We start from the raw sequence: 26,567 nt of genomic DNA, 5'->3' as shown, positions 1-26,567 counted from the left end.
ATGGCAATCAATGGCCACAAATTTGCCCCATTGAGAAGTTACAGCCCGGTAGGTAGCCAGGATGATGATTGAGGTCTGTGCCTGCTGCTGCCTGTGGTGTGAATGTTTCTTGCAAATCCTCTGCTCCAGTTGTGAGCAGTCAGCTGCTGACAAGTGGCTAAAATGCAGTCCTGTATGATATATTATATCCAACACACGGACAACCACACGCACATAGTAACAAAACCACTTTAACTTGCTTCACTAGCTATTCTCTGTTTCTTTCCATCTAGCTGGAGGCCTTTTACTCCATCTTTACAACGGAGCAACAGGACCACGTCAAGTCTGTCGAGTACCTGAGGAACAACTTCCGTCCCCTGCAGGACCTGGACAATAGGAAAGTCTTCAAGTCGGCTGTAAAAAATGCATGGCAGAAAGATTTAACTGAAGTCCTGGGAAGCCCTCACAGCACTGAATCTTCAAGAGGTAAGCTTCGTTCCCTGCATTGTACCCCATTCTCCCCGTGGTTTGCACCAAAGTTTAACCCAAGGGTCTCCTGTAATAACATTCATTGCTTGCTGTTTTATTCGGTCTTGTAGTTTTAGAGAGGCTGAAAAAAAAAGACATCACCCTCCAAACTCTTTAAATGGCAATCGATGGTGTCATAGGAGTCCCACTCCCATCGCTTCAGCATTTGGAAAAATTTGACAGATCTCTCAGTGGGGTTCCACATTGGCCCCCATGCTGAGAATGTCAAACTGTTAACTTGCATTAGTTTGGAGGCATCATTGAACACCATTTGCATTATTATTTTTAGCTTTGATAGTGTTTTGCGACAAAATTCAGGGAGCTCATCTAGCTGCTCACTCTGTACACCCATACATAGAACCCACCCAAATCAGTAGGTCAGTAAATATAACAGGACCATTAAAAAGAAGTTACTCCCTGAACAAATTCTGCTGCAATTTAAAATCACCACATTAGAAGGTGATATTTTAAATTTCACCAGATTTCTAAATAAAGATTGTCCTCTCAGAATAATGCACGTCATTCTTTCATTGTTACAACTATTTTTTTTTTTTATCAAAGAACATATTAATACAAAGCACAAATTCATGCAGGGATTGATTAGAGTATTTTTGTTCATCTCTCTTTAATGTGTGCATCTTGCAGCGCTTGCTTCAACAGAACAGTACAGGAACTATGAAGACTAATGAGAAAGGCTGCTGCGCTTTAAAGTGGTGTTGTTGGTGTCTGGCAGGGAGAATTGATTTGGAATGCTTGTGATGAAGTTGGAGCACTCTCACAAGGCCGATCAGCAATCATCATTAATATGTGGCACAGCTAAAATAGACCCATACAAATTAAGTTGCGAAATTGCTTTTGTGGCATTATGTCAGTAGGCAGAATGGATGTGGACCAGTGTCTCATCATTTTTTTCTCGTTGCTCGTTTTCTCTTTATGTCTCTTTCAGTTTTATTTCACTGTGCTAAAATGTAAAAATTCATACTTAACTGTGGGCGCTGGGAGTAAACGGCGTCAGTCTCATCTTCAGTGGGGACATCTGTCAAGGTTGTATGGGGGGGTATTTATCTTCACACAGCAAATTATGGTTTTGCTTGTAAATATTATGAGAGCCAGGGCCATACCTTGACTGAAAGCCCATCACTGTGGCTTTTACAGCCATGAAAGTTGTTTGTCCATTAGAGATGTAGAGCTTCTGATGCAACTTACAGGTTGCAAATTAGGTTGTCAAGTAATAATGCCGAGATATATATAGGGCAATTTGGTTCCTATCATCCTGTGCATACAAGCCTTTTTCTCAAGAGGAGACAGATTTGTCGTACCTTTGTTTTTGTTTTTTTGGTTAATGATATATTCCACAAGGCTGCAAATAACGTTATTTTTTTAATTATAAATTACACTTTTCTTGTTTAGCTGATGAATTGTTTGGTCTATAAAATGTCCATAGTGAAAAATGCCCTGCACTTGCTTGCTTTGTCCAACTTAGAATACAAAATAAGTCAATGCACAATTTTATAAAACAGCAAGTCCTCAAATTGCAACTGGAACAAAAGAATATCTGACTTGGCAGCAATGACTCAAGTTTATTTTTTCTTTGTCGACTAAGGACATTATTAACATGTCCTAAGTGGTAATGTTGTAAGTCAGTGTTAAGACTATGACGGTAGCTGTAGCAAGAGTCACATATTATAATGAAATAAGTACTGCAGTTGCGGTGTTGGTATTTAGCCCTCAGATGACATACATACATGACTTTCCTGCAAAGTTAAAAAAATACAAATATTTAAGTCAACATTAGCGTTCTTTGTGTTTTCAATGAAATTGTTGTTTTTCCTGTCATTTCAATGACTATACACAGCCTCCTTAAAACAAATTGTACAGCCTTGAGAGGAGAGAAGCAGCAGAACTGCTGTTTGTTTACAACTGTCAATTTATCCCCTTTATGGTTGATTTTGCCAGGAGAAAAATTTGTGCTCTGCTCTTGAGTAGTGTTGCAGACTGAGGGGAAACCACTATGAGGCTGATTTGAGACGTTACAATATATCCATTCACAGAAAATTAATAGGATTTTTACAAGCGAGGCTGTAGCATGACAAGTAATCGTGCCAGTGATGAAACATTGGGAACTTTTCATTTCATACTGCGTCACAAGAGTTTTAGTTGAACCTGAGATAAAGTGTCAAAATACCATTTGCATACAAATGTTGTACAGATTTAGATTAGCATTTGATAATTCAGCTGGTAATCTTCCATTATATTAAAAGGTTTCACAAAATGAATAACTATCTTAGATTAATGAAGTTCATAATTAATACAGAGACATCATGATTGATCATCAGTAAACCCCACGTAAGAAATGTTGCTCCAATTAAAGTGAACGAACTTGGCATGGAAGGATATGAAAATCCCATGTCACGATTATCCTGGCCAAAATAATTGTGATTCACAATTTTATCCCAGTAAACAAAAATATGAATAAAACTCTTCAAATATAACTAAAGCGTACTCAAATAACTTTCCCTTACATTTTGTTAAGAAATAAATGTATTCATTGCATAACAGATAGGAAGTGAATTGAATATCATTTTTAATGAAAAACAAAAAAAATGATTATCATAAATCATTGCCGCCCCCCCTGCATAAGTAAAGATAAATATGCTTTTTTCAGTTCATAATCCCGACCATGGAAATTCACACCAATCAATGTATTGTGTTTTTAATAGTGATCTGCAAAAAAAAAACTGTATAACTTTTTTAACAAACTTTTTTCACAAAAATAAGAATCACGACAGTGTTGTATGTCAAGTTACCAAATAAGAGTGTAGAGCTACACCTGCTGTTGTTTTTAGTGTTACTAGTGCACAAGTGTTGATGGTGAAAAGGATGATGGCTGACGTGACGGTAATGATGCAGGCAGTAAAACCATCATGATGTCTTCAGCTGTTATTAAACAGGCTGTTTTTCAGCTACTGAAGTTGACAAGGAACATCTGACGGGTTATAATGCATTTCACACCTGTCACACCTCATCAACACCCCCAAGATATTCTTGCTATTGTGTATTTTTTTTCGCCCCGTGTTCCTCTGTCTGATTTCCTCCCACCCTGTCTTCCTTTCACATATCACGGTTGATAATTTGCACCATAGCGCCACTGTGTAAATGGAGAACTGTGGTGACAATTTCAAATTGACAGAAACCCCTTTGTGCACTTAATCAGCTGACACCGTTTCATGATTGCTGTTGCCCTGATGTACTAAGAAGCATGTCCAGATTGTCCTTTACTCACACTGACGGATTCTTGTGTAAATATCCGTGCTGCAGCCTACACTGCCACCTTGAGGCTGACTTACGGGTTTTCATCCTCCTCATTTAATTCTCCTGTTTAATGTTGCACGGACAGGAACCTGCAAATTAGGAACGGGCAGGAAATTGCAGTATTATCTGTACCTCATGTTTAGCACTACACCCAGCTGTTTGGTATTCTACCTGGAATCTCTCGCAGTGATGTGGCATGAAAACTTAACAAGTCTCCAGAGTGACAATCTGTACTGAAACTGAGGCTGGCCCCAGTCAAGCCTCCAGGAGTGTTTTTTTGTTATTGCGTTATTTTATTATCTTGCAGCTCCTCAAGTAGATACGGCTTTGAGTCCAGTCGAACAGTAATGATAGGCTTGTTAAAAGGAAACGTGCATTCTGCCAACACTCATCAACAACCCAAAGAAATACATGTGGTCAAGCAGTCCTCCCAGTCCTCCCTTTCATTTTCACTCAGTTGTATTCACACAGTGAAAAATAAGTATTATTATTTATTTCTCTTTTCATTCTGCTTTTTTTTTTTATTTAAATCTTACCCCCCTTTACTTTCTGCTCTTTCAGTGTGCAGCAGTGCCCCAGTGAGCATGAAGATCAAGCTGCTGAACCAGACAGCATTGATGGTGAGCTGGGAGCGCCCTCTGGCCGTTTACCACCCACCTATCACCAGCTACATGGTCTCCTACAGCTGGGTGAAACGTGATGTTGCCGACGAAAAGACCTTCACCAAGACTGGGGACCAGAGCATGGTGTGTATTATTGTATTATCCGTTGCCACTAACAACTGCTTCCTCCCATACCACAGCAGATTGTCAGAAATGTCCTTCTGGATGTGGTTCTAACAGCTCTGATTGGTTTTGCAGAGCCTCTGATGTATCAGACAGGATCAGAGGGTGGCTTAATCACTGACAGTGTGTATAGGAGGTGACAGGTTGTGATGAACTCTGCGCTCGGCTGTTGCTTGATATGAGGGGCCAGACAATCCCCTGTCACTCACCTGTCTGAAAATAGACACGCAGGACTGTCGCACACATTGACAAGTTTAACTGATATATATGTAATGTGTTGGCAAGTGTGCCTGTGGCCTCGTCTCAGTTTAAGCATTTTCCATTTATTTATTTACTTTAGTCTGTGACACGTCAGTATAGGCTCAGAGATAATGTGTAGAAGAATCAATCAAACACAGCAATATAAACCCCATAATGTGGGGATATATATGGGGCGCATTGATTATTGGCAGATAATGGTAAAATAAATTCATTATATGTTATTCCGATAATAAATTTAAAGCTGATAAATTATCACTGATAATAGGGAAGCTACATTTATTTTATTAAATTAAAAAGCATAGTACACCAGTACAGTAGGTGGCGCTATGCACTTTGACATATAAAGTTTAGTTGCAATCAACTTGAAAACCCATTTTTTACCCTCAGGTGTGCATTAACTAAAGGTTATGAGTTGTTTTTTAAAGCACAAATATGAAAGCTGTTTACCTGATCGATATTGCCGATCAGAAGTAGCTAATTATTGGTAAAAAAAAAAAAAATCCATACTGTGCATCCCTTAAGTGTTTTCTTTTAATTATTATTTTGAACAATTTAAAGACTTGATCATTTTAAAAAATCCAGTCTGCTTTCTAGCATTGGATACAGCTTTTTGAAGACAAATATGTCATCTTTTAACAACCAACCCAGGCAACTGTGCAAGTGTAGTCCTTTAGATCTCAGTGAAGTTTTTGACACCAGTGATCACACATTTCTGCTTGTGTGCCTTACACATTGAGTTACCACATCATTCCTTCCTGTATGCCTCCACTCCCTGCAGGAGGTTATACCTACAGGGCTATTCTTTTTCCACACTACGTATTTTTCTCCCTGGTCACATATCCTTCCACTTGAGGGAATCCAACACCCAGCTGTGCGTCTCTTTTAAAGCCCACTGACCCCCAGCTGTCTTGACGGTCTGCATGACTAACTCTTCAGATATAAACAGTGCAGGGGCAAAACACTCACCCACTGGTTCAGAGACCTGGGATCAGTTCCCTTGTGTCAGTACTACCTCCAGCATGTGTTTCAGTAAACTCAGTTGTCAATGTCATGTGTGGGAAGCCGGTGAGGGATCATGTAATGTTGTTGCACTAGTGAACACTAATGGTTGATTGGATGTGAAGGGATGGATGTACACCTTTGCACATATTTCATCCTCCCTTCCCTCTAATGCTTAGCAACCAGCTAATGCATTAGCTAATAACCCTTTCACACAAGAATGTGTTTTGCTTCACTTCACTTGGATGTTTAACCTTCACTGCGCAGCATTATGTATGTGCAGTTTGGCAGTAAAAAGCTGTTTTCACACTCTACAAGATGCAATTTGTGGTCCAAAATGCAACTTATACACAGTTACACTGAGGATGGGCCTTTCAGTGAATTTGTACACCTTGTATGTTGTGGTTAAACATTTGGAATTAATAATATTTGCATAATCATAAATTCTGATAGAGAGGAGAAGCAGATGTCATTTTGTGTGGAAATTCTATATCAGACACATAATATTACTCCATGCATTTATATCCATCTCTGAAAGGACTATATTGCACTCTGTGCCAAAAAAATAAATTTGAAAAACTCAACAGCAACGTCTCTTTCCAGATATCATGACCCAGTTACTCAAGATAATCCAAAGACCTTGCTGTGAGCAATTTCATGTGGGAACAATTTTTTCCATTGCAAACTAGTTACCGCAGCTCAGAAACTATAGGCAAGTGGGTTGAAATTGATATGCAATCAGGCTTCGTGCATTCAAGAACACCCCCACTAAATGTAACGAACGCCATCCTCAGCTGTAGATAAATGAACATGTATTTCATTCATTTAACTCCTGCGCCCCTCAGAAGTCTGCATCTCACCTACAGCTAATTCAGAGACCGACCTGCCACAACAGTTCTGTCTGATGTTAAACATAGAAACCATCTCACCGCAATTTCAACCTGCTACTCTCAGCATCCTCCTCCAGCTACATTTACTAACCTTTTAACTCCCCATCAGCCATACGGCTCCCTCAGGTCCTCTGGCAGAGCAGGCGTATCTCTACAGCCCCAGTATTCATTTTCTATATCCTGTGGTCTTGACATGAGGCTCCAGCATTCTCTGTTGGTATCCCTCATGCTGTAGTATGAGGGATACCAACATAGTTGAGAAACTTAAGCCTCAAATATGAAGTATTCATTTGTTAAAACCTACATTTGAACACTGAGTTGGCTCGTGAGACTTTATTGGCTACTTTATGACTTTAACAATTATCAGAATGAGCGATTAATATTTTTTTTTATTTGTTGTTTTAATATAATATCTTTATATTCTGTTAGGAGCTTTTTAAGTTTATTTTGCTGTACATTTATTTCAGATGGCTGACTGAAAGAATGATTAATGTGTCCATGAGGTGCTCTATGTGGTTACACTCCATTAATACACTCGGTCAGTCGCAGTGACATTATTCTCTCTCTTCTGTCAGTCTTTCTTATTACACCCACTTTATTTCCGCTTCAATTTTCAGTTTCTATCTCTGGACACCTTTTTATCTGAATCATTTTTTTCCAGAAATACTAGCTCTCCAACACAAGAGGCAATCACCCATCCATTCTGAGGGCCATTTTGATATAAGTATAGCCATCTGCAAAGTGCACAGCACAATTGAATTAGGCAGGAGATGAGGTTTTAAACTGCGTGGACCTTGATGGTCATACACTGTTGACAAAACAGTGGCTTAGCAAAGTATGTTTTCATTTTGGCCAATCTAAAAAAGCAGCATCCACAGTTTGAAATATATTTTAATTTAGCCATTTAAAAGTTATTTACTAAATGTTTGCAAGTGTTTTTAAGTGCATACGTATGTGCATCTTTTCTTTTGCAGAAAGCCGTCATCACCAATGTGTCCCCTGAAGTCCTGTACCTGTTCAGAGTGCAGGCAGTGTGCCCGCATGACCTTCGCAGTGATTTCAGTCAGACTCTGCTCTTCAGAGGTACCTGGTCAAAACCCTCCAGCCATTCTTGAAGAAGAACTAATTTTGACAAATGAAATGTATTTTTAAATGTTTGCTTGCTCTTTTGTGTTTCAGCTAATACAACAAGAATATTTGAAGGGTCACGTATTGTGAAGACTGGGATGGTGAGTTCACCAGAAGATGACACTGAAATTTTCTTTTTGTATGTTGGTAACAGTCGTGTGGTTCTGTTGGATAACCACTTTTTTCTCCTCCTGTCTTTGTCAGCCCACAATTTCTCCAGCGTCCTCAGCAGACATGGCTCCCATCAGCTCTGGTTCCTCCACATGGACGTCCTCTGGCATCCACTTCTCCATTGTCTCCATGGCAACGGGGATGGGCCCATCCTCTAGTGGCAGCCAGGCCACAGTGGCATCAGTGGTGACGAGCACCTTCCTGGCAGGCCTGGGCGTGGGCGGAGGGGTCATCTCTTCTTTGCCCAGCTCTGTTTGGCCCACGCAGGCGCCCCGAGCCACACAGAATCCCACCCGTGCATCCGTCCCGCCTGCAAAGTCCAGCACCGAGCCGGCAGCGCCCCAGGGCTCCGAGACAGACACTCCGTCTGAGGAGAAGCAGGCTGCACATGAGGACGACGAGGAGGAGGAGAAGGAGGGGGAGAGAGAGGGAGAGCAGGAGGAGGGAGAGGATGAGAAGAAGAAAAAGAACAAGACTGCACCTGATAATGAGGAAAAGCAAGCCAACAGCACTGTGGTCAAAGAGCCTTTAATCCCCACCCCCGCGTCCACAGCCAAAGAGAAAGGAGAAGGGAAGCCTACAGTCAAAGGCACCACGGTGCCCTCAAGCACCGGTGACGATCAGTTGGTCAACGTAGAGCAGAATCCCACAGATGTAAATGCAGTTTCCACCACGGAGCCTCATAATGACACTGCCGAGATGCAGATCCCCCAGAGCTCCACACTGTCTCCAAAGATCAATAGTGAAGGCAAGAGTATCTGGCCTTTCTCTGTCCATCCTGGTGAGCAGACACAAAGATATGACACAATATTGCTTGTTGTCCCTTCCCAACCAGACACATCCCTTTTGCATTTGCAGCAAGGCTCTTTTCCTTGTTGTCAGCTATGATACAAGGCAAATCTGTGATCACTACCAACAGTTATGGAGCCCAATGTCACATAGCAAATACATTGATTTAAGACAGTGACTACGCTGGTTACCAGTTTAGTAAAAGATAAAGCTCCAGGCGTTTGTGTCACTACAACAGAGAGGCCTGGAGGCAGAAATAAGCCATCTGCCGTAGGGATCTGCCTCGAGGAATCCCTTTTAGCATATTTTGAAAGAGTTTGCTTCAAGGAAAAAGGATTTTGAAGATTTTTTGCCAGATATTGTACCCTCACAATGTTAGATGTTAGTGATAATGTTAGTGTGAATAACAATGGTTCCCCTTTGGGTTTATTATTCATCATAGGTTTATTTTTCATAAATATTTATTTCAGACCATGCTTAGGTCAACATTAGATATATAATAATTTATAGTGAAGATTAAAGCCCTTATGAGTAGAATTAAGACATGTGTGATTACTCCCAGTGGTAGCTTAAAAACAAAGGCACTTTGGCAGACAGCACTGTATGCTAATACACCCCTCCCCTCCGCTCATGGATCTGACCTGGAGACACAGAATAAAGGACTAAAAACTATACAGAAACTGCACCAATTTTCACCAAGATTTCCCATTTTACTTACCGCCAAAAAACATTTGTTATCAGAGTAATATCAAACGTGCTATAATTTGATAAAAAGCCATCACATAGACACTTTATAGTTGGCAAATGAGCTGGTATGAATGAGTAGGATTTCTTTTAGCCATGTATTTATGTGCCTGTGTTACGTTCCAGACGGGACCATCTTGTCCAACGTGACCCGAACCCCTCACCCGGGGATGGGCAGGATGGTGTGGATCGTCCCCTTGGTGGTGGTGTCTGCTCTCACTCTGCTCTGCCTCATCATGCTGCTCATTGTGATGGTCTACTGGAGGTGAGTTCAGTGAACCTAATCTCATTCCAGATGGGACGTTGTAGGTCTGTAGTTTGGTAGAACAGTAAAATCAATCAATCAAGTTTTATTTATATAGCGCATTTCAACCAAATCAATTCAATGTGCTTTACAAATGATCGACAAGACGGAAATGGAGAGAAGATGAAGAGACTTATAATTATAATAAAAATAAAATGTAAGTACTACTCTTAGTTCCCCTGATGGCTGTTCCACCAGTTTAGAGCATAGTGGCTTAAAGCAGCATCACCAAATGTTTGTTTTTTTCTACTTTGTAGAAATGCTTAAAGATAAAAACCAGAGGATATGAGGGCCCTTACTGGTTCATGAACTAAAAGCATTTCTGAGAGGTGGTCTGGTGCAAGGCCATGTTGTGCCTTTTTTAAACTGATAAAAGGACCGTTACAAACACTACCAGGTAACCAGTGTAAAGATTTTAAAATAGTCGTCATATGTGATCTGTCATTACGTGAAGTGCTTATACATTCAGAAATGTCTCATCTTGATAAGGGTAACACTGAAACCCCCCTCAGTGGTGTGAAAAACGACCTGCCCCTCACCCATACTGACCCCTCCCATAAATCTCACATTTCGGGTTAAGCGACAAGCCAGTCAGTCTGCTCCACATTGAGACCCGTCTAGTTTGGATGTGTCTGTTTTATGCACATGCATGCATGAGTGCTCATCAATCTCAAACAGCCTGGTAGCAAGACTGCTTTCATGCCTGGGTGTCGTACACCAGGCCCATCACCCTCCTGGGTGAGGGTCAGGAGACCTGAAGGCCCTGCAGAGCCAGCAGGGGTCCCAGCTGTGTCTTCATCTGCTGGGCTAATTCCGTGCCATGCTATTGGAGCCTCAGTAATTGCACAGGCCAGGCCATTAGCACATGTGGGATAGTTAATGAGTTACAAATAGCACCATGGACCATGTCCTCAGCTGGTCCCATGAATATTTACTGACTGCAAAGGGTCTGCTTCTCGTTGGGTAGCATTTTCTTTATTTACAGCCTCAGATTCATTTATACTTGAAATGTATTAGATGAATTTCATAAATTATTTCTACCAAGTGCAAAATCAATGCAGCAAATGTTTATGGGCCGACAAAACCTTACTGTGGCATTTTGTGGTGTCAGATAATACGAGAGCGTGGTATAAATAACAGCCTGGTTATCAGCTCCATAGAGGTGTTCAAAAACAGGCCGATGAAAGCAAGACGACTTTAGCAGATTCAGTCAGTGGAGGGATTACTGAGAGTTGTGGTATTTCAGAAGAAGAGCAGGGGCAGCTTTGACATCAGAAATGGCCATCACAGCTGTTATTGTGACAACGCTTGACAGTTCACAGACGATGCCTGCTTCCTCTGGGTAAAAGACCCTGATGAAAGATGAAATCATCCCATTCACACTCTCTTCCCTCTTTAAGCTCTGCGTTGTGTCTCTTGGTGACAAGTGTGTTTCTCTGCTCACAGATGGTATGGTCGTTAACAACTTAATATCATTTATTTTAAATTTTTATTTATTTAAAATGTGATCAATTGACCATCTTTTGAAGATTTATGGCCTTGTCTTATTTTTAGCTTGTTCGTTTTCACAGTAAGCCTTAAGTTGTGTCTACAATGGAATTAATTTCTGGGCATACAGTACACATCTGGAAGCCTCAGAGGCTCGAGGTGTTTGCTGAAAACCCACAGATGTTCAACTGAGGGGGAAAAAAAATCCCATTTGGTGTTAGTGACTCAGTGCTGCTGACGCCGGTGTTGAATGGGACGCCTCTCTCCACTGACATCCATTCAGAAAGACCATTTCATCCCAGTTGCTTTCCCCCAAAGCAAACCGTTCTTTTGAGATCATCCAAGAAAATCAGAGAAGGGGTGTCAGCTATTCTGTTTAGTTAGCAGCACCACATCTGCACCCACGGGGGGGCCATTGGATTGGGAGGCTGTGACGCAAGCCAGAGGGGGGGGGCTCTCCTCCCCTTTTTGTTTTTCATCCTCCCCTCTCAGTCTTTCTCTCTTTCCCTCTCTCTTTCTATATCTTTTACGTACAGTTCAGCCTTTTTTATTTTTTACTCTCTATGCTTTGGTTTATCTCTCTGGAAGAATGACAAGCATCTGCTCCCTCCTCTGCATCAAGTACAGGTAGGATTAAACCTGGGAAATGCTGGCACTGGGATGAAGCATGGGTCTTTTATATGCATTCATTACTATACATTGTCTGTGAATAAGGAGGGGGTGGAGACTGTGGAGGAGGTGCAAGTAGTTCAGGACCTTACAGACACTTACAGACAGTCTCTGTTGTACAGGAGCTTTCTAAAAAGTGAGGAAACCAGAATTTTTTTAATGTATTTATTCTATTAAGACAACATCTGACTAATGATTAAATAATTGTCTTTTTTGTTGTTGTGTTCAAACCGGAAAGGAAGTCTTCATGGAATGTTTTAGCCTAAAAAGAAATTTGTACAATTCATTTTTTTACAAAGCTGTAATATCCACAGTTAGATATTCTCTTAGAAGCATGGCTGCCTTCAGCCTCTCTGCATGCAGCATCAATATGACAAGTTTTACAGTTTTTCAGTCTGAGATCTTTGGACCATGAACTGTGTGAAATTGGAAAGGGAATATGCAAGGAGCGGGAAAAACATTTTATCTCTCGATACAAGAGGAATAACCCCTATGGATAGGAATGTCTAAAGTTTCACCCGGTCTCGATGATGAAATTTGTCAATACAAGTTTGTGGTTGTGGCAGAAGCATCTGCTGGCAGCAATCATGCACATTTTCTCATGAAAATTGACTCGAGTTGATTCTGTTGTCCTCAGGTGGAGTGGGGTTTCTTGAAAGGGGACTATGATACACTGAAGACAGACTCTGTGTTTGGATAAGTTGTCTTCAGTTTGGGTAAAGAGCTAAATTTGCAGCTGCACTGTGTGTCGCTGTGAGTTGTTTACCTTTTCCCCGTAGTCAGCTCAGACTGTTTCCAGGAGCTGCTCCGTGTGCGATCAGCTGTGTCCCACTCACTCTGGGGTTTTCATTAGCAGTTTTCTGCTGCTCCCGACCGTGTCATTCTACAGTATTCAACTTTCAGATGATGTTGTTGACAGACCGGCTCTGAGAACAATGTGATAACGACTCCCTAATAGACTTCACTGTGGCATATGAGTGTTATTCTCTCTGTGTCCCTGTAGGAGATTTTTCCAGACTGCTCACTTCTATGTGGAGGAGAGCAGCTCTCCACGGGTGGTGGCCAATGAGAATATACCAATCATCCCCATACCAGGTAAGCCTTATTTATTTCATCATATTCAGTTTTCTTGATCTGTGATTCCCAGCCAATGTAACTTGTATTATATGGTACCTGTGTGGTACTTGTGTACTTCAGAGGGTATACTGCAGTGGATTTGCTGATTATGGAGTAGCTCAAGAAATCGGAACAAATAGAAATTACAATTGGAATACATAAAAATGCATCCTCATATGAAGTCAACTACAATACCAGAACACATTATTTAAGAGTGTGTAACAGTGAACAGGCAAGCAAAGAAGTTGAAACAGTTTGCTAATGTATTGTAATAAATGTATAAGATGAATGGCCAACATAGATAGCTAAAAGTGATGGTTAAATAGTTAAAAAAAAAAGTTAGTTGAAAGTAATTGAGATATGTTTAAAAAATGTAACTAAAAGTGATACAAGAAACTGCTGGAATAAATAAACAAATGAAATAGTAAGCTTAAACTAATGGATACACATTTGAGATGGACAGCTTAAAGTAAGTTTCATTTGACAGGACTGTGGGTGTACATGGACAAAAAGATTATTATACATTGTTATTTAATCTTTAAAAAAGAGTGATTTTAAGACTTAAACTGAGGACAAAAAATGTCAAAGTGATCTTGATTTACTTTAAGTCAAGCCTGCAAATTTCCCCGCTGCGGGACTAATAAAGGATTATCTTATGTTTGTTGATAAAGAACACATCCACAAACCACCATTAACGGTTTTCAAATGGTTTTCTCTATTAGCTTGATGTCTGCATTTGCACAGTTTCTACCCATTTACATGTGAAATGACTCTGAGAGCACCTCTGTAGGAGTTGTATAACTGGCTATTTGTTGCCTTTTAATGTCTGAGGCAGCAGAGCAGAGGCAGCTAGACAACTTGGATCACACTATCCTGCTTTTACAGCTCGGGGACATTTCAAGGCTTTGATATTCCAGTTAAAGAGCTCAGTTGATGCCAGTATTGATTCCACATTCATTAGGCTTTTATTTCTTGTCTTTTTCATTCTTTGTGCTTTTCTTTATTCTTCCCCCTTTCTTTCTGTCTGCTTTTCTCCATAGAAACTATGCTATTTTTTTACTGCACATATATTCTGTATGACTGACCAAATGTTTGATTGAAGTCGTAAATGTGCAAAAAAATGAATTTCATAGACCAGTGGCCTCACGGGCTCAGAATTTGCATCACTTATCTTCATGGATATTTGTAGACATTTAAATGTTTTGTTGTTAAAAGCATTTCTATTGCACATAGTGCATTGGGACATGCAAGGATACATGTGAACAAACCTCTGTTTAATATCCCGTCAAGAACAACTGGGCCTAATCAGACTTACTTTACCTTTTCAATTTCTAGCACGTAAAGCCACATTTCAACCAGAACCATTTGGATGAACTGATTAGTCTGATAAGGGACTCTTGACACTAATAGAGGAGGGGACATTTTGATAAATTAGAATCCAGAATTCACCTTTATGCTGTAACCACTGAGGCAAGTAAGAGCCCTAAAAGCCCCAGCTGTGGGGGTGTATCAGTTAACATATTTGCCAGTATCAGCAGCATTGACAGCTGGGTCCCCTTCCTCTATTGTCCCAATGTGATGGAGACCAGTCTTATCAAAGATCCTTCATGTGTGATTTGGGGCTGATTTGACTCAGATGAAACAGATGCTCCCACCTATATATGCTCAAAATACCAAATCTAGATATTTGTGATAGAGGTCAGTCTGTTAAAAAAGCAAATAAATGACCTTTTTTTCTTATCGTTTTCTTATCTTACGTTTAATTTTTACGTTTCTGCCTGGTGACATTAGAATAATATATATATATTTTTTTTAAATCACATTGGTTACTAAGTATTACTAACACACTAACGCATGTACACACATTCTCAGAATAGATGGTGGCTAGAAACAAACCATAGTAGTGCACTATGAACCACACACACAGTGATGGGCACTGTGCTAACTGTTCTGTTTGTCCTGCAGACGACATGGACGCCATCCCCGTTAAGCAGTTCATTAAACACATCATGGAGCTCTACAAGAACAACCTGCAAGGTTTTTCTGAGGAATTTGAGGTACACCTTCAACGACACTTCAATAATCATTCGTTTTGATGCATCGTTGACCTTTGTTATATAACTAATGTTGGTTTTACATTGGAGTTCGGTTCAGTTGGTCTGTACAAAGCAAAAAAATAAGCTGTATATTAAGTCATGCAGCAACTGTACCATAGATATTTATTTATGTTCTCGAGTCTCTCAAAGAGCTCGGAAAGAAACAAATGATAATGAGCATTGCCATAAATAGTGTTGCTGGTTTGTACATGTAATGCATTTCACTCATTTTTCTGACCAAGGGGGCATCGGTCAGAACCGTGGTTAGAGATTATTTTATGCATGTGTTTATGTGCAGGGTTGCTTCTTTTGAGCAGATGGTTGTGAAAGAGACGGAGAGAAAGATCAAGAAAGACGGAGGTTAATTAGAAAAGGTCTGTCTGCTGGATGACTGGATGGGAACACATTCTCTGTGTAACCAGGTTAAGAAACAAGGCAAAAGCTTCGCCCCCAGAGGATTCCTTCTAATTGGGGTCATTTGATGTGAAGCCCATGTGCATAATTTTCAAATGCATCGCAATGAGGCTGGATTGGAAAATGATTGTTGGATTTTAGGGGTGGATGGGTGCAGTGTGGTGTAGTGAAGAAGAGGAGATGAGGGCTGTTTTACTGGAGGCCTGAGTTCAAGCCCCAGTGGCAGAAAGCATCTGCTCCTCTGAAGTGTCCTTGACCGAGACACTGAATCCCTGCCAGTTGCAGTTTAACTTGAGCTCCTTATGCAGGAAGCAAGTTTTAAAGAAGAAACATTTCCCTTTGAAGACAAATAAAATAAAAAATAAAATCAGAGAATCCTTATTAAAATCCATCTATGTATATTTTTTTCCTCTCTCCAGGAGGTCCAACGCTCCACAGCAGACCTGAAAATCACTTCAGAACACTCAAATCATCCCGACAACAAGCACAAAAACAGATACATCAACATTGTGGCCTGTGAGTCAGATGTAAAATCTGTATATGATTTCTACTTCTGCACAATCCAATAATCTGTTTATAACATGTTTTTATCTTTTAATAATCCCCCAAAATATATAAATTATCTTCCTAGATGACCACAGCCGGGTGAAATTACGAGCTCTGGCGGGGAAAGATGCCAAACATTCGGATTACATCAATGCCAACTACGTGGATGTGAGTGACTAGTTTGCTTAATGAAGCTTTTAGTTTGGTTTTATTTTTTGCTGTTAGAAAGGTTGTGAATTCATCTGCATGGTCCTGTCTTGTGTCAGACGCTAAAATGCGCTAAATGCTGACTCCTTTATTTAAAATATTTATTTAGGTATCAAAATCATGTTAGTGACTGACAGAGCAATACAAAATGTATGAATATGTATAATTTCTGTTAGCTGAAGGAGTAGATTTCATGACCTACCAGTGTCAGTAATCCAGTCCTCGTTGGTTGTGGCTAATTTGTATACTATTGATTGCATCTAACCGGTATATATATATATCCCACCACTCTCCTGTTTCAGGGATACAACCGGCCCAGAGCTTATATAGCGGCTCAGGGTCCTCTCAAGTCTACATTCGAGGACTTTTGGAGGATGGTGTGGGAGCAGAACACAGGAATCATTGTCATGATCACAAACCTGGTGGAGAAAGGGAGAGTATGTTCACTTTAATGTCATTTGCAGAAGTAAAAATACAAAACAAATCCCTCTCTGTATTTGATATATATATATATATAATTGATTGTGTCTGTTGTGTCCTTCAGCGGAAATGTGACCAGTACTGGCCGACAGAGAACAGCGAGCAGTATGGAAACATTGTAGTGACGCCAAAAAGCACCAAAGTGCACGCCTGCTACACACTGCGGCGTTTCCTTATAAGGAACACTAAAGTTAAAAAGGTAACTAAAAGTCAAACTCTGTTTGTTTGAATTAGATTTCACTTTTTTTCATCAGCTTTTTGTTACTAAGTTTGTGTGTAAAGTCCTTCTTAAGCTAGATTCAAACTACTGATTTATTGAAGTGGGCTGCACCATTAACACTTATGAATGTCCCAGCTAGTAAAGTCTTCAGTATTTTGTAAAGAGTTTGCTAGGAAACATTAGTGATACTATCCAGACAAAAGCAATCAACTCAGGAAACAGGAAGTCTCTGTGGCATCACAGGGTGCAGCATAACTTCCTGAAATAACAGTTGTAAGGGCCAAGTGACATATAAAACCTATGTTCTAACTATTTACAGGTATATATATGTATATATATATACATATATATATATATAAAAAACAAAGTCATACCTGTAAATAGTTAAAACATAAGTTCTATATATATGGAGAAATGTGTGTTCAGACATAGTGGTAAAACAACACATTTAGTAATTAAGGATAGATTGTTTTATTTCTGTGGTATGTAATTAAAATCTACCCAGTGTACATTAAAATAAAGCACTGTGTTGATCCAGTGTGAGGTCAGCTATGTTGATCATATTTCATATTATCTGCTTTACTCTTTACTCTTAATGGGTCACAAATTAACAAGCAGTGTTGTAGTCAAGACCACCTGAACCAAGACCAAGTCATGACCAAGACCAGAATGTATCGACATTAAGACAAGACCAAGACGATCAGACAATACACTGGCAATGTATTGATATCTCTACAGTGTGGTCTTGACAGGACCTCTTTATCTGAGACCAAGACAAGACCAAGGAAAAATGTAGTTCATTCTGAAAAAACAGAGAGACCTTTAAAAAGTGGTTTTGACACCGGTCTCAAAACTGAGACTGAGTTTAAGTACTGAAACACTGTTAACTAGCTCTTTTTCTGTTTTTCAGTTAGCTGCAAAACAGCTACATATTTACAATTACACAATTTTAATATTTAGTATTCTGTGTAAAATAAGTTTGAATGGTGCAGCCCCTTTTCCACTTAGTAAAACTAAAGTAATTCAGTACTTTAAACAGCGTATGTTGGGATCTTGATAATTCCTTCCATGTACAGTAAATGAAGAGCCTGCATTGTATTCTCACCATGTCTACACATCTGCTCTCATGTTCCAGGGTCAGAAGGGGAACCCAAAAGGGAAGCTAAATGAGCGCATAATTGTCCAGTATCACTACACCCAGTGGCCTGACATGGGAGTACCAGAGTACACCCTCCCCGTCCTCACCTTCATCAACCGCTCATCAGCGGCTCGCGCTGCAGACATGGGCCCAGTCCTGGTGCACTGCAGGTACAGTACTTACCGTATTACCGAGCTCCTGTGCTAAATGAATGTTACTTAAGAGTGCTAGAGCCTCATACGTGCTGACTTTGTTAACAGCTCCCTCTATGGGCCTGCCATTATGCTCATGTTGCTTCATGCTCTGCTCCTCAGTGCTGGGGTCGGGCGCACAGGAACGTACATTGTCATTGACAGCATGCTGCAACAGATCAAGGACAAAAGCACAGTCAGCATCCTGGATTTTCTCAAACATATCCGCACACAACGCAACTACCTAGTTCAGACGGAGGTAAGAACCCCTAAATCATCCCTTATTTTGTGAAACTGGATTTCTTCTTTTGCATTAGAAAGGTCATTTGTGATTAAAGACAGTTATAAATGCCATCCAGTTTGATGCTGTACTGAAAAATTAAAACTCACCTAGAAGAAAACAATAATTAATGTATTCCCATTTAGGGGTAATGATGCACTTCAGTTTCTTGTGTAATGAATATTACAGCAGCAAACTTATTTTACCTTCACCATGATTTTAAAAAAAATAATAATGATTTTCATAGGAATTTAGAAAAATTAAACTGACAAAACCTTTTTTTACACTTTCTTAAGTCATAGCCACAGGAGAAAAAAAACTATTTAGATCAGACTTAAAAATAAAAACTACCTACAATAAAAAGCTGGATGAAATACAATTTCATATTAGCATGTTGAGCTTTAAAAATGTATTGGAATTATTAACATTTATTTTTCATTATTATTTTGTCTCATACAAACATGATGTAATTCATACACTTTTGGTCCCCTCAGGAACAGTACGTTTTCATCCACGATGCTCTGATGGAGGCCATCATGAGTAGAGAGACAGAGGTGCCCGCCTGGCAGCTGCATAGTTATGTCAACAGCATCCTCACGCCCAACTCGACAGGACGCACACTTCTGGAGAAGCAGTTCAGGGTGAGTAAATCTTCTGGGAGTCTCGCTGGTACGTTTAGACGAGCTGTCACCGTCTGCAGTGGCGCCACCGCCAGCCGAAATCAAGGCTGTCTCTGGATCAGAAGCTTGTTAGCAACGTGCACGGTGGCTTTCCAGTTTGAGACGGGAATAGATAGAAAGCGTCTCTGATGTTGGTTGTATTAAAGTCACGTCTGTCACCCCTGCTGCCTTATGCAAAGCTTGATGAATGATCAGGAGAGGGGAACTAATTTGCTGGCACATAATGTCACTTCCTGTCGAACCTCACACGCTCATTTTTAATGTGAAATACTTAATCCTGGCGGTTAAACAACATTGTGGCTTATGATTTCAATGTACAGTGACTCTTAGGACATAAATGTGATTTTGTTATATATATATATTAATATCTGGTCTTTGCTTTCTGTCTCGCCAGCTGTTGACTCAGTGCAACGCACGCTTTGTGGAGTGCTTCAGTGCCCACAAAGACTGCAACAAGGAGAAGAACCGCAACTCCTCAGTGGTTCCCTGTGAGTATCTATCTTATCTTTTACCAAAGCACAGTAGTAGTGGGGCTGAGGTTTTGGAGAACCGAGGTCATGTTGAGGCCGCTGGAGTCTACTTTCACGGGTGTCAAGAGGACCGGTCGTAATGAGTTCACATAGAAAGTTATTGGGGCTGCTGTCCTGATAAGAGTCATACAGCAACCATATGTTTAAATTTGAAAGATAAAATCACATTTGGACCCCATTAAAAGCATTTCCACAAATAAAATCTTATCTGTGTTGGGTACTTTTCTTTCCATTCTAGAAATGTAAGAAAATAATACTCAGCATTTCCTAATGTACTATTTTCCAGTCTGTAAATTATTAAAGACAATTCTTGTTCCAAAATTAAAGTCTATTTCTATAATCCTATAAGTAAATCTTTCTATGCGTTTTACTGCGCCCCGACAGGGAAAAGGACGTACTTGTTTCTATAGCAACAGCGAGGACCGATAATGAATGTCTGCATTATCAGCCAGTGCGATACTATAGAGGCCTGGGTTTGTGATTTAAAGTGTTTTTTTTTCTCTCTGCTTCTCTTCAGCGGAGCGAGCAAGGGTCGGCCTCACCACTCTGCCTGGAATGAAAGGAACAGATTACATTAATGCATCCTACGTAATGGTACAGTGTAATAGTCTAGCTCCATCATGCTTGCTCACTTTTTTTCTTTTATTAAAGAACTTTATTTTAAGCCCTTGCAAATATTGCTGAACATTTCTTACAAAAATATCAGTTTAGTACGTCAGCTTTTACAGTCATCCATCAGTGTGAATGCTCTGAGCTTCACAAATGCTAACCGCTCACATCTGTCACCTCAGGGTTACTTCAGGAGTAATGAGTTCATCGTTACCCAGCATCCTTTACCCCACACCACCACAGACTTTTGGAGGATGATTTGGGATCATAACGCTCAAATTATTGTCATGTTGCCTGACAACCAGGGCCTGGTAAGTTACCCTGAAACATAACAATGCACTTGTCGTCTTTTCTTTTTTTTTTTCTTTTTTTTTGGCCATTAGATCTAGAATGTCTAATAAAGGGCAAAACTGTAATGTAGTCTACAAACAGATAAAAACCATATTAACAGCTAAACCAGTGAAATAAAGAATTAACTACAGAGCTGATGAATAAAGGTATCTGCAACAGACTCTGTTTGACCCCTCTTTATTTCTTTCTTTGCAGGCTGAGGATGAATTTGTCTATTGGCCGAGTCGGGAGGAGGCCATGAACTGCATCGCCTTTACCGTCACACTCATCAGTAAGGACAGATTGTGCCTCTCCAACGAGGAGCAGATCATCATCCACGACTTCATCCTAGAGGCCACACAGGTACTTGGAGCTCTCCTTCGTCTCATGGCCGTCGCATGCCCTTAGATTGATGTGACACGAAGCATCACAAGTCATGCGTTCCTGGCCATTCCTGGTGTTTTGATTGCAATGTCATGTCATGCGGCGTGTATGAGTGACACTCCCACTCCTCTGTGTCACAGGACGACTACGTTCTGGAGGTGAGACATTTTCAGTGCCCTAAATGGCCCAACCCTGATGCTCCTCTAAGCAGCACCTTTGAGCTCATCAGTGTCATCAAAGAGGAGGCCATGACTCGAGATGGCCCCACCATCGTGCATGATGAGTAAGTTTGTGTTTATCTCTATGATGTCCTCTGTCACTACAGGGAAAGTCTACTTGTACCAGAGATCCAGTCATAACCTAGTGCAGGAATCTGTGAATTAATATCCATTTCATTTATATTACACACTGTTGCGACAGCGACGCTGGTATTCATTTCACCTTGTGAGTGTGTGTGTGTGGACCACGACAAAAATGTGGTCCTGGAGGCACCTCCTGTAATTCTGCACTGGTTTAAATCTAGGTGTCTAGATTTTGTCAGTGCAATTTTGTCACAACCTTGCATGATGCAGTCACAAAACTTTGCCGGTGTGTAGTTGAGATCAAAATTAAGGCCGAATTAGAAGATTAGAAAATGAAGGCCAATGACCCCTTTCCCACTTTCTGGCCATGGTCCAATCTGGCGTCACTGCTGCGGTGTTCTACTTCTTATTGTTTTGAACACTGCCTCTTAAACTGTGTTTTTAAGGGCTCAGAAGTGGTAACAGAATCCTGAGACCTTTAATTACCTTTGGTTTGTCTTTTTTATACTATAGTATTTGCACCAGTGGGATGGAAAACAAGCCACTTATCGTGGAGTGCTCTCCATTGCATTAGGTTTGAGAGTCCTCCTGTGAATGCCAGCACTGAGTATATACAGGCAGCTACCAAGATAAACAAAAGTACCAATCCGACGTCTCTTAGAAACCAGGCAACCATAACAATTTCCACAACTGTTCCCAGCTGATGTCTTTCCTGCAGACCTCTGTGCCTACAGCACTTCAGCTGCTGTTAGTGAGAACATCAGCTAATGGAAATAGTCTCTGCCACTGAAGGCCCTGATAATCAATCACTCTTCATCCCTCATTTACCTCGAGCTCTATCTGAAGTTGCTGCAGACTAAATTACAGGCCACTCTGTCTCCCCGCCTACTTACACCAGATGCTAATGTGATGAGAGGCTAATTGCTAATAATCTCTGTAGAAGTAGCTGCTTACCTCACACATTTACCTTCTCATATACTGTGATGATTTTAGCGACAACTCCTTGTTTGTTACAGAGGATAGTGTTACTTCAGTCTGCAGTTAGTTAATGATGATGGGATCTAAACAGTAAAACACATTGTCATTTTTGACAATCCTACTATTGATTTTGTAGGTGTGATGTAACATTGTATAAGAACACCTGAACAGGAACACAGTTGAGAGCTGATTTTGAACATTTCCACACAGGTATGGAGGTGTGTCAGCAGGAATGCTCTGCGCCCTCACCACTCTGTCCCAGCAGCTGGAGAACGAAGGGGTTGTCGACATCTATCAGGTGGCTAAGATGATCAATCTCATGAGGCCAGGAGTCTTCACTGATATTGTAAGTTCAAGTTCATCAGATGATAAAATGTCAATTTTGTGTTTAAAGCTTGTTCTGCTGCCCCCAAGTGGCCAACAAATGGAAATCATACTGCTTTAAGCAACATTTAGGTGGCCCTATTATGCTTTTCCACTTTTCCCACCTTCTTTAGTGTGTTATATATATTTTTGTACATGTAAAAGGTCCGTAGAGTGTAAAACCTGAAGTCCACGCCTAAAAGGAGTTACCCTCCCCCTCAGAAAGTCCTGAGCTGCCTGAAACGGCTCCATTGAATTCTCTCCTTCACTTCCGTAACTTTATGAGGTGATGTAAAACTCATCGGCTAGTTTTGCCCTCAAACAACAAAAGAGAGAGACGGGGCTGAAGCTCCGGAGGAAGAGTTTTTTGAAATGTGAAACGTTGACCAATCACAACAGAGCAGGCTGGCTGACCAATCAGAGCAGACTTTGCTTTCTGGAGGGAGGAGCAAGCGCTACAACGGAGCATTTCAGAGAGAGGGTGAGAAGAGGTGCTGCAGGACAGCCAGGATGAGAAAAACAAGGCAGATTATGAACATTAATGCATCTAAATATGTTGTAACTGTAACTTGAGATAAAAATATGCACCCAGAAAATAGCATAATAGGGCCTGTTTAACTGCATTGGTCAATTTCTCGTCACTAGCAGGCAGAAAATCACAGCAAAGCAACCACCATCACTAGCTTACGTTTATATGGCTGACATGCTGGCAAACAAGCCCACTTTACATCCAGCCGACACAGAGCAGAGCAATGCAAGCATTCCTTTGAAGACACGTTTTTCTCCACCAGTTGAAAGCAAGTCCAATATTCAGCTCGGTGTTTCGTTTCAATCAACTCTGATAAAATATTTGGCCCTTTTAGCTGAAAAAAGCTCCACTATGTTCACCTTGCCCTTGGTAACTTTCTCTCCTTCCATTCAGTTGTCTAATGGAGGTCAGTGAGATTTTTTTTTACGCCAGGCCATACAGTAATGTGGGATGAGCTAAAAGAGACCCAAAAGGTCCAGAGAGATGCAGAGATGGGTTCATCACTACCAGTGGAGCCTTTCACATCCGTCATTTCATTCAATGTTTGCATCAAAAATGTTGATTAACGCAGTTCTTAAAACAATCTGTCACATTTCTGTTACAGGAAGTGATCTGTGTGGTTAACCTATCGTGTGTTTGTGTTTTTGTGCACAGGAACAGTACCAGTACCTTTACAAAGCCATGCTCAGCCTGGTCGGTAACAGAGAGTTTTGCCTGAGTCCCATGCACATGGACACTAACGGGGTGGTGGTGATCGCAGAGGAGTCGGACCCCGCCGAGAGCATGGAGTCGCTCGTCTGAGGGAGTTCCCACAGGCACTTAATTTGTAAAAAAAAACTCGAGAACTTTTCTGAGGCCTTTTTTTGCCAGACTATTGATTAAATGAATAACCTTATTACTTTTTATACTGATAAAAGTTTTTTGATATTTATGTTTTTGTCCTTTATTTCTCGTCTTAAATGTTATCCTGCTGAGCGTTTGCACCTGTTTAAGTTGACGTGAAGGAAAAAACAGCTCTGTCCAGTTTGCACTATACTATCAGTGTTACTGCCTATATCCAGTGAGTGAAGACGTTTAACAGTTAAATCTTGGCATCACGACACAACCGAGATCTTTGGACCGCATTGAGACAAACCTAAAGCATGAAGACCAGGATGAGTTAAAGCGATCCACTTCCAATCATTTCTCAAAACAAAAACATCACTTTACGACGTAGCCCAGCACGCATTCTGTCACTTTGTCACCTCAACTGTCTTGAGGCTCCGCTCCACCTGGTTGAAGCTCTTTATCACCTGCTAAGAGACTATTACCGGCTTAATATTCATATATTGTCCAAATATTTCACTGCTGTCTTGTACAATGTACTTATTTTGTTAAACTGTGTTTCAACATCTAATGTAAACATGAATTTCTTTTTAGAGGAATTTATTTGTTACATTGTTTTGTAAAATATATATATATATATATCCTGAATAGCCAACCGCCGATTTTTTTTTTTAGTGCTTTTGTCTATTTGTTTAATGGCCTTGGCGTAGATTCATGTTTTATGAGATTATCATGATTTTTTTCAGCTTCTTCAACCTCAACTTTCCAAGCTCAACTGTTAACATGTTTAGTGGGTATCTGTATTGACACAGTACAATGTCTACAAAAAGTATTCACCCCACACAAACTTCCATGTTTTATAGTTTTACAACATTTAGTCGCAGCGGATGAAGTTATGATAATTATTTTTGTTGCCAATCAATTGAAAAAACGACTTTAATGTTTAAATGAAAACAAATTTCTACAAATCTATCTATATTCATTTGAAATAGAAAAAACAAAAATGGATTGATTTTTATTAGTTTTTACACACATTGGCAGCACTTACAGTGACTCTATGTTCATAGCTTTGAACATCTTGACATGTGTGCAGTTTATCACATTTACTTGTCAAACTCAGTTTAATAAGGACTCTGCGTGAACAGCAATGATTCATGTCCTGTCACTTATTCTGGACCTAACTGAGGTCTTAGACTCAGACTAGATCTCTCCATGACATTATCATTATGTTTTTTTGAAGACATTTCTATGTAGTAGTTGCTTCATATTTGGGGCCATTAGTTTGATGAAAAATGTAATCTTACAGTTCTCTCACATAGAGAACCAGAGTTTCCTCCAAGATTTCTTTATATTTTACTGCCTGTTGCGGAGAATTGTCCTCACTGACCTCATGATCATGAGGATGGTGTGTTTCTGCGGATGTACCATGTTTGGCTTACACTCCACTAGTGTGACCTCGTTATGGTCTCACTTGTTGCCCTTTTTCTCAACACACGCAGATTTTAAGAATCGTGCCACACTCCTTCAAGTTTTATAATCGTATTAGGGATATCCAGTGCCTTGGAAATGTTCTTATGTCTTTCCCCAGTTTGGTATTCTTCAGTAAAATGAGATTTGTTTGTTTTCATGGTGCGTTTTATGCCAGGAAAATGATTTAATAGCTGTTGGATCCAGGTATAGTTTAACTAAAAAAACTAAAATAACTGTCACTGGATTACACACAGGTGATCACCGTTAAACTTGTAAAAAAAAAAAAAAAAAAAAAAAAAGGTGTCTGCACCAGGTCTGACTTGGATCTCATAGTGAAGGAGTGAATATTTGTGCAATCAAATGTTTTTTATTTTATTTATAAGTCTTACTTAGTTTAAAGCTGTGACTCAGTTCATAATTTTTCGTTTGATCAGTGTAGAAAAAGAATCCCAATTACACCCACTGTGACTCAAAGTTGTAAATAAATAAAACATATAAAGATCAGTAGGAGGTGAATACTTTTTGAAAGGCACTGTAGTTTCTTGTGTGTGTGTGGGGGGGGGGGCGGGGGGGTGATGCTTTATTTGTAACCAAAGATGTGGTTCTAGTTTGCAACATGTAAGTGGTTTTGTCCTGAGATCTATTTAATCAACTACAATTTAAACTCAAAATGTTTGACTCTTCCGGTGCAGATGACCGGTGTCAGAGGTGTGAACTGAACAAGAGTTAAGCATGTCCTCCACTCACAGTAAATAACCAGAGTATGAGATTTAAGATTCAGACTGTAAAATATATTTTGATCGGGGTGATATTCTGTCTCGGCACCATTTTG

General features: G+C 40.2%; 1 protein-coding gene across 1 annotated transcript in view; it reads left to right on the top strand.

Annotated features, from left to right (window-relative positions):
- ca16b (carbonic anhydrase XVI b) overlaps positions 1 to 26,299 on the top strand; it is a 94,852-nt gene extending 68,553 nt beyond the window's left edge. The window contains exons 8-29 of the mRNA XM_054616290.1: positions 273 to 465; positions 4,381 to 4,565; positions 7,729 to 7,837; positions 7,934 to 7,983; positions 8,087 to 8,834; positions 9,713 to 9,851; positions 13,051 to 13,142; positions 15,129 to 15,220; positions 16,093 to 16,189; positions 16,305 to 16,387; positions 16,729 to 16,863; positions 16,971 to 17,105; positions 18,262 to 18,434; positions 18,579 to 18,714; positions 19,230 to 19,376; positions 19,810 to 19,903; positions 20,463 to 20,539; positions 20,737 to 20,865; positions 21,101 to 21,247; positions 21,409 to 21,551; positions 22,759 to 22,894; positions 24,095 to 26,299. Of these exons, the coding sequence (XP_054472265.1) occupies positions 273 to 465; positions 4,381 to 4,565; positions 7,729 to 7,837; positions 7,934 to 7,983; positions 8,087 to 8,834; positions 9,713 to 9,851; positions 13,051 to 13,142; positions 15,129 to 15,220; positions 16,093 to 16,189; positions 16,305 to 16,387; positions 16,729 to 16,863; positions 16,971 to 17,105; positions 18,262 to 18,434; positions 18,579 to 18,714; positions 19,230 to 19,376; positions 19,810 to 19,903; positions 20,463 to 20,539; positions 20,737 to 20,865; positions 21,101 to 21,247; positions 21,409 to 21,551; positions 22,759 to 22,894; positions 24,095 to 24,241 (3,387 nt within the window). The 3' untranslated portion in view covers positions 24,242 to 26,299. The remainder of the gene's footprint in view (positions 1 to 272; positions 466 to 4,380; positions 4,566 to 7,728; positions 7,838 to 7,933; positions 7,984 to 8,086; positions 8,835 to 9,712; positions 9,852 to 13,050; positions 13,143 to 15,128; positions 15,221 to 16,092; positions 16,190 to 16,304; positions 16,388 to 16,728; positions 16,864 to 16,970; positions 17,106 to 18,261; positions 18,435 to 18,578; positions 18,715 to 19,229; positions 19,377 to 19,809; positions 19,904 to 20,462; positions 20,540 to 20,736; positions 20,866 to 21,100; positions 21,248 to 21,408; positions 21,552 to 22,758; positions 22,895 to 24,094) is intronic.
- The last annotated feature ends 268 nt before the right edge of the window (positions 26,300 to 26,567 follow it).

This window comes from Anoplopoma fimbria, chromosome 17 (assembly GCF_027596085.1).
Source record: "Anoplopoma fimbria isolate UVic2021 breed Golden Eagle Sablefish chromosome 17, Afim_UVic_2022, whole genome shotgun sequence".
Classification (NCBI taxonomy): domain Eukaryota; kingdom Metazoa; phylum Chordata; class Actinopteri; order Perciformes; family Anoplopomatidae; genus Anoplopoma; species Anoplopoma fimbria.
This window is presented reverse-complemented; position numbering and strand designations above follow the sequence as displayed.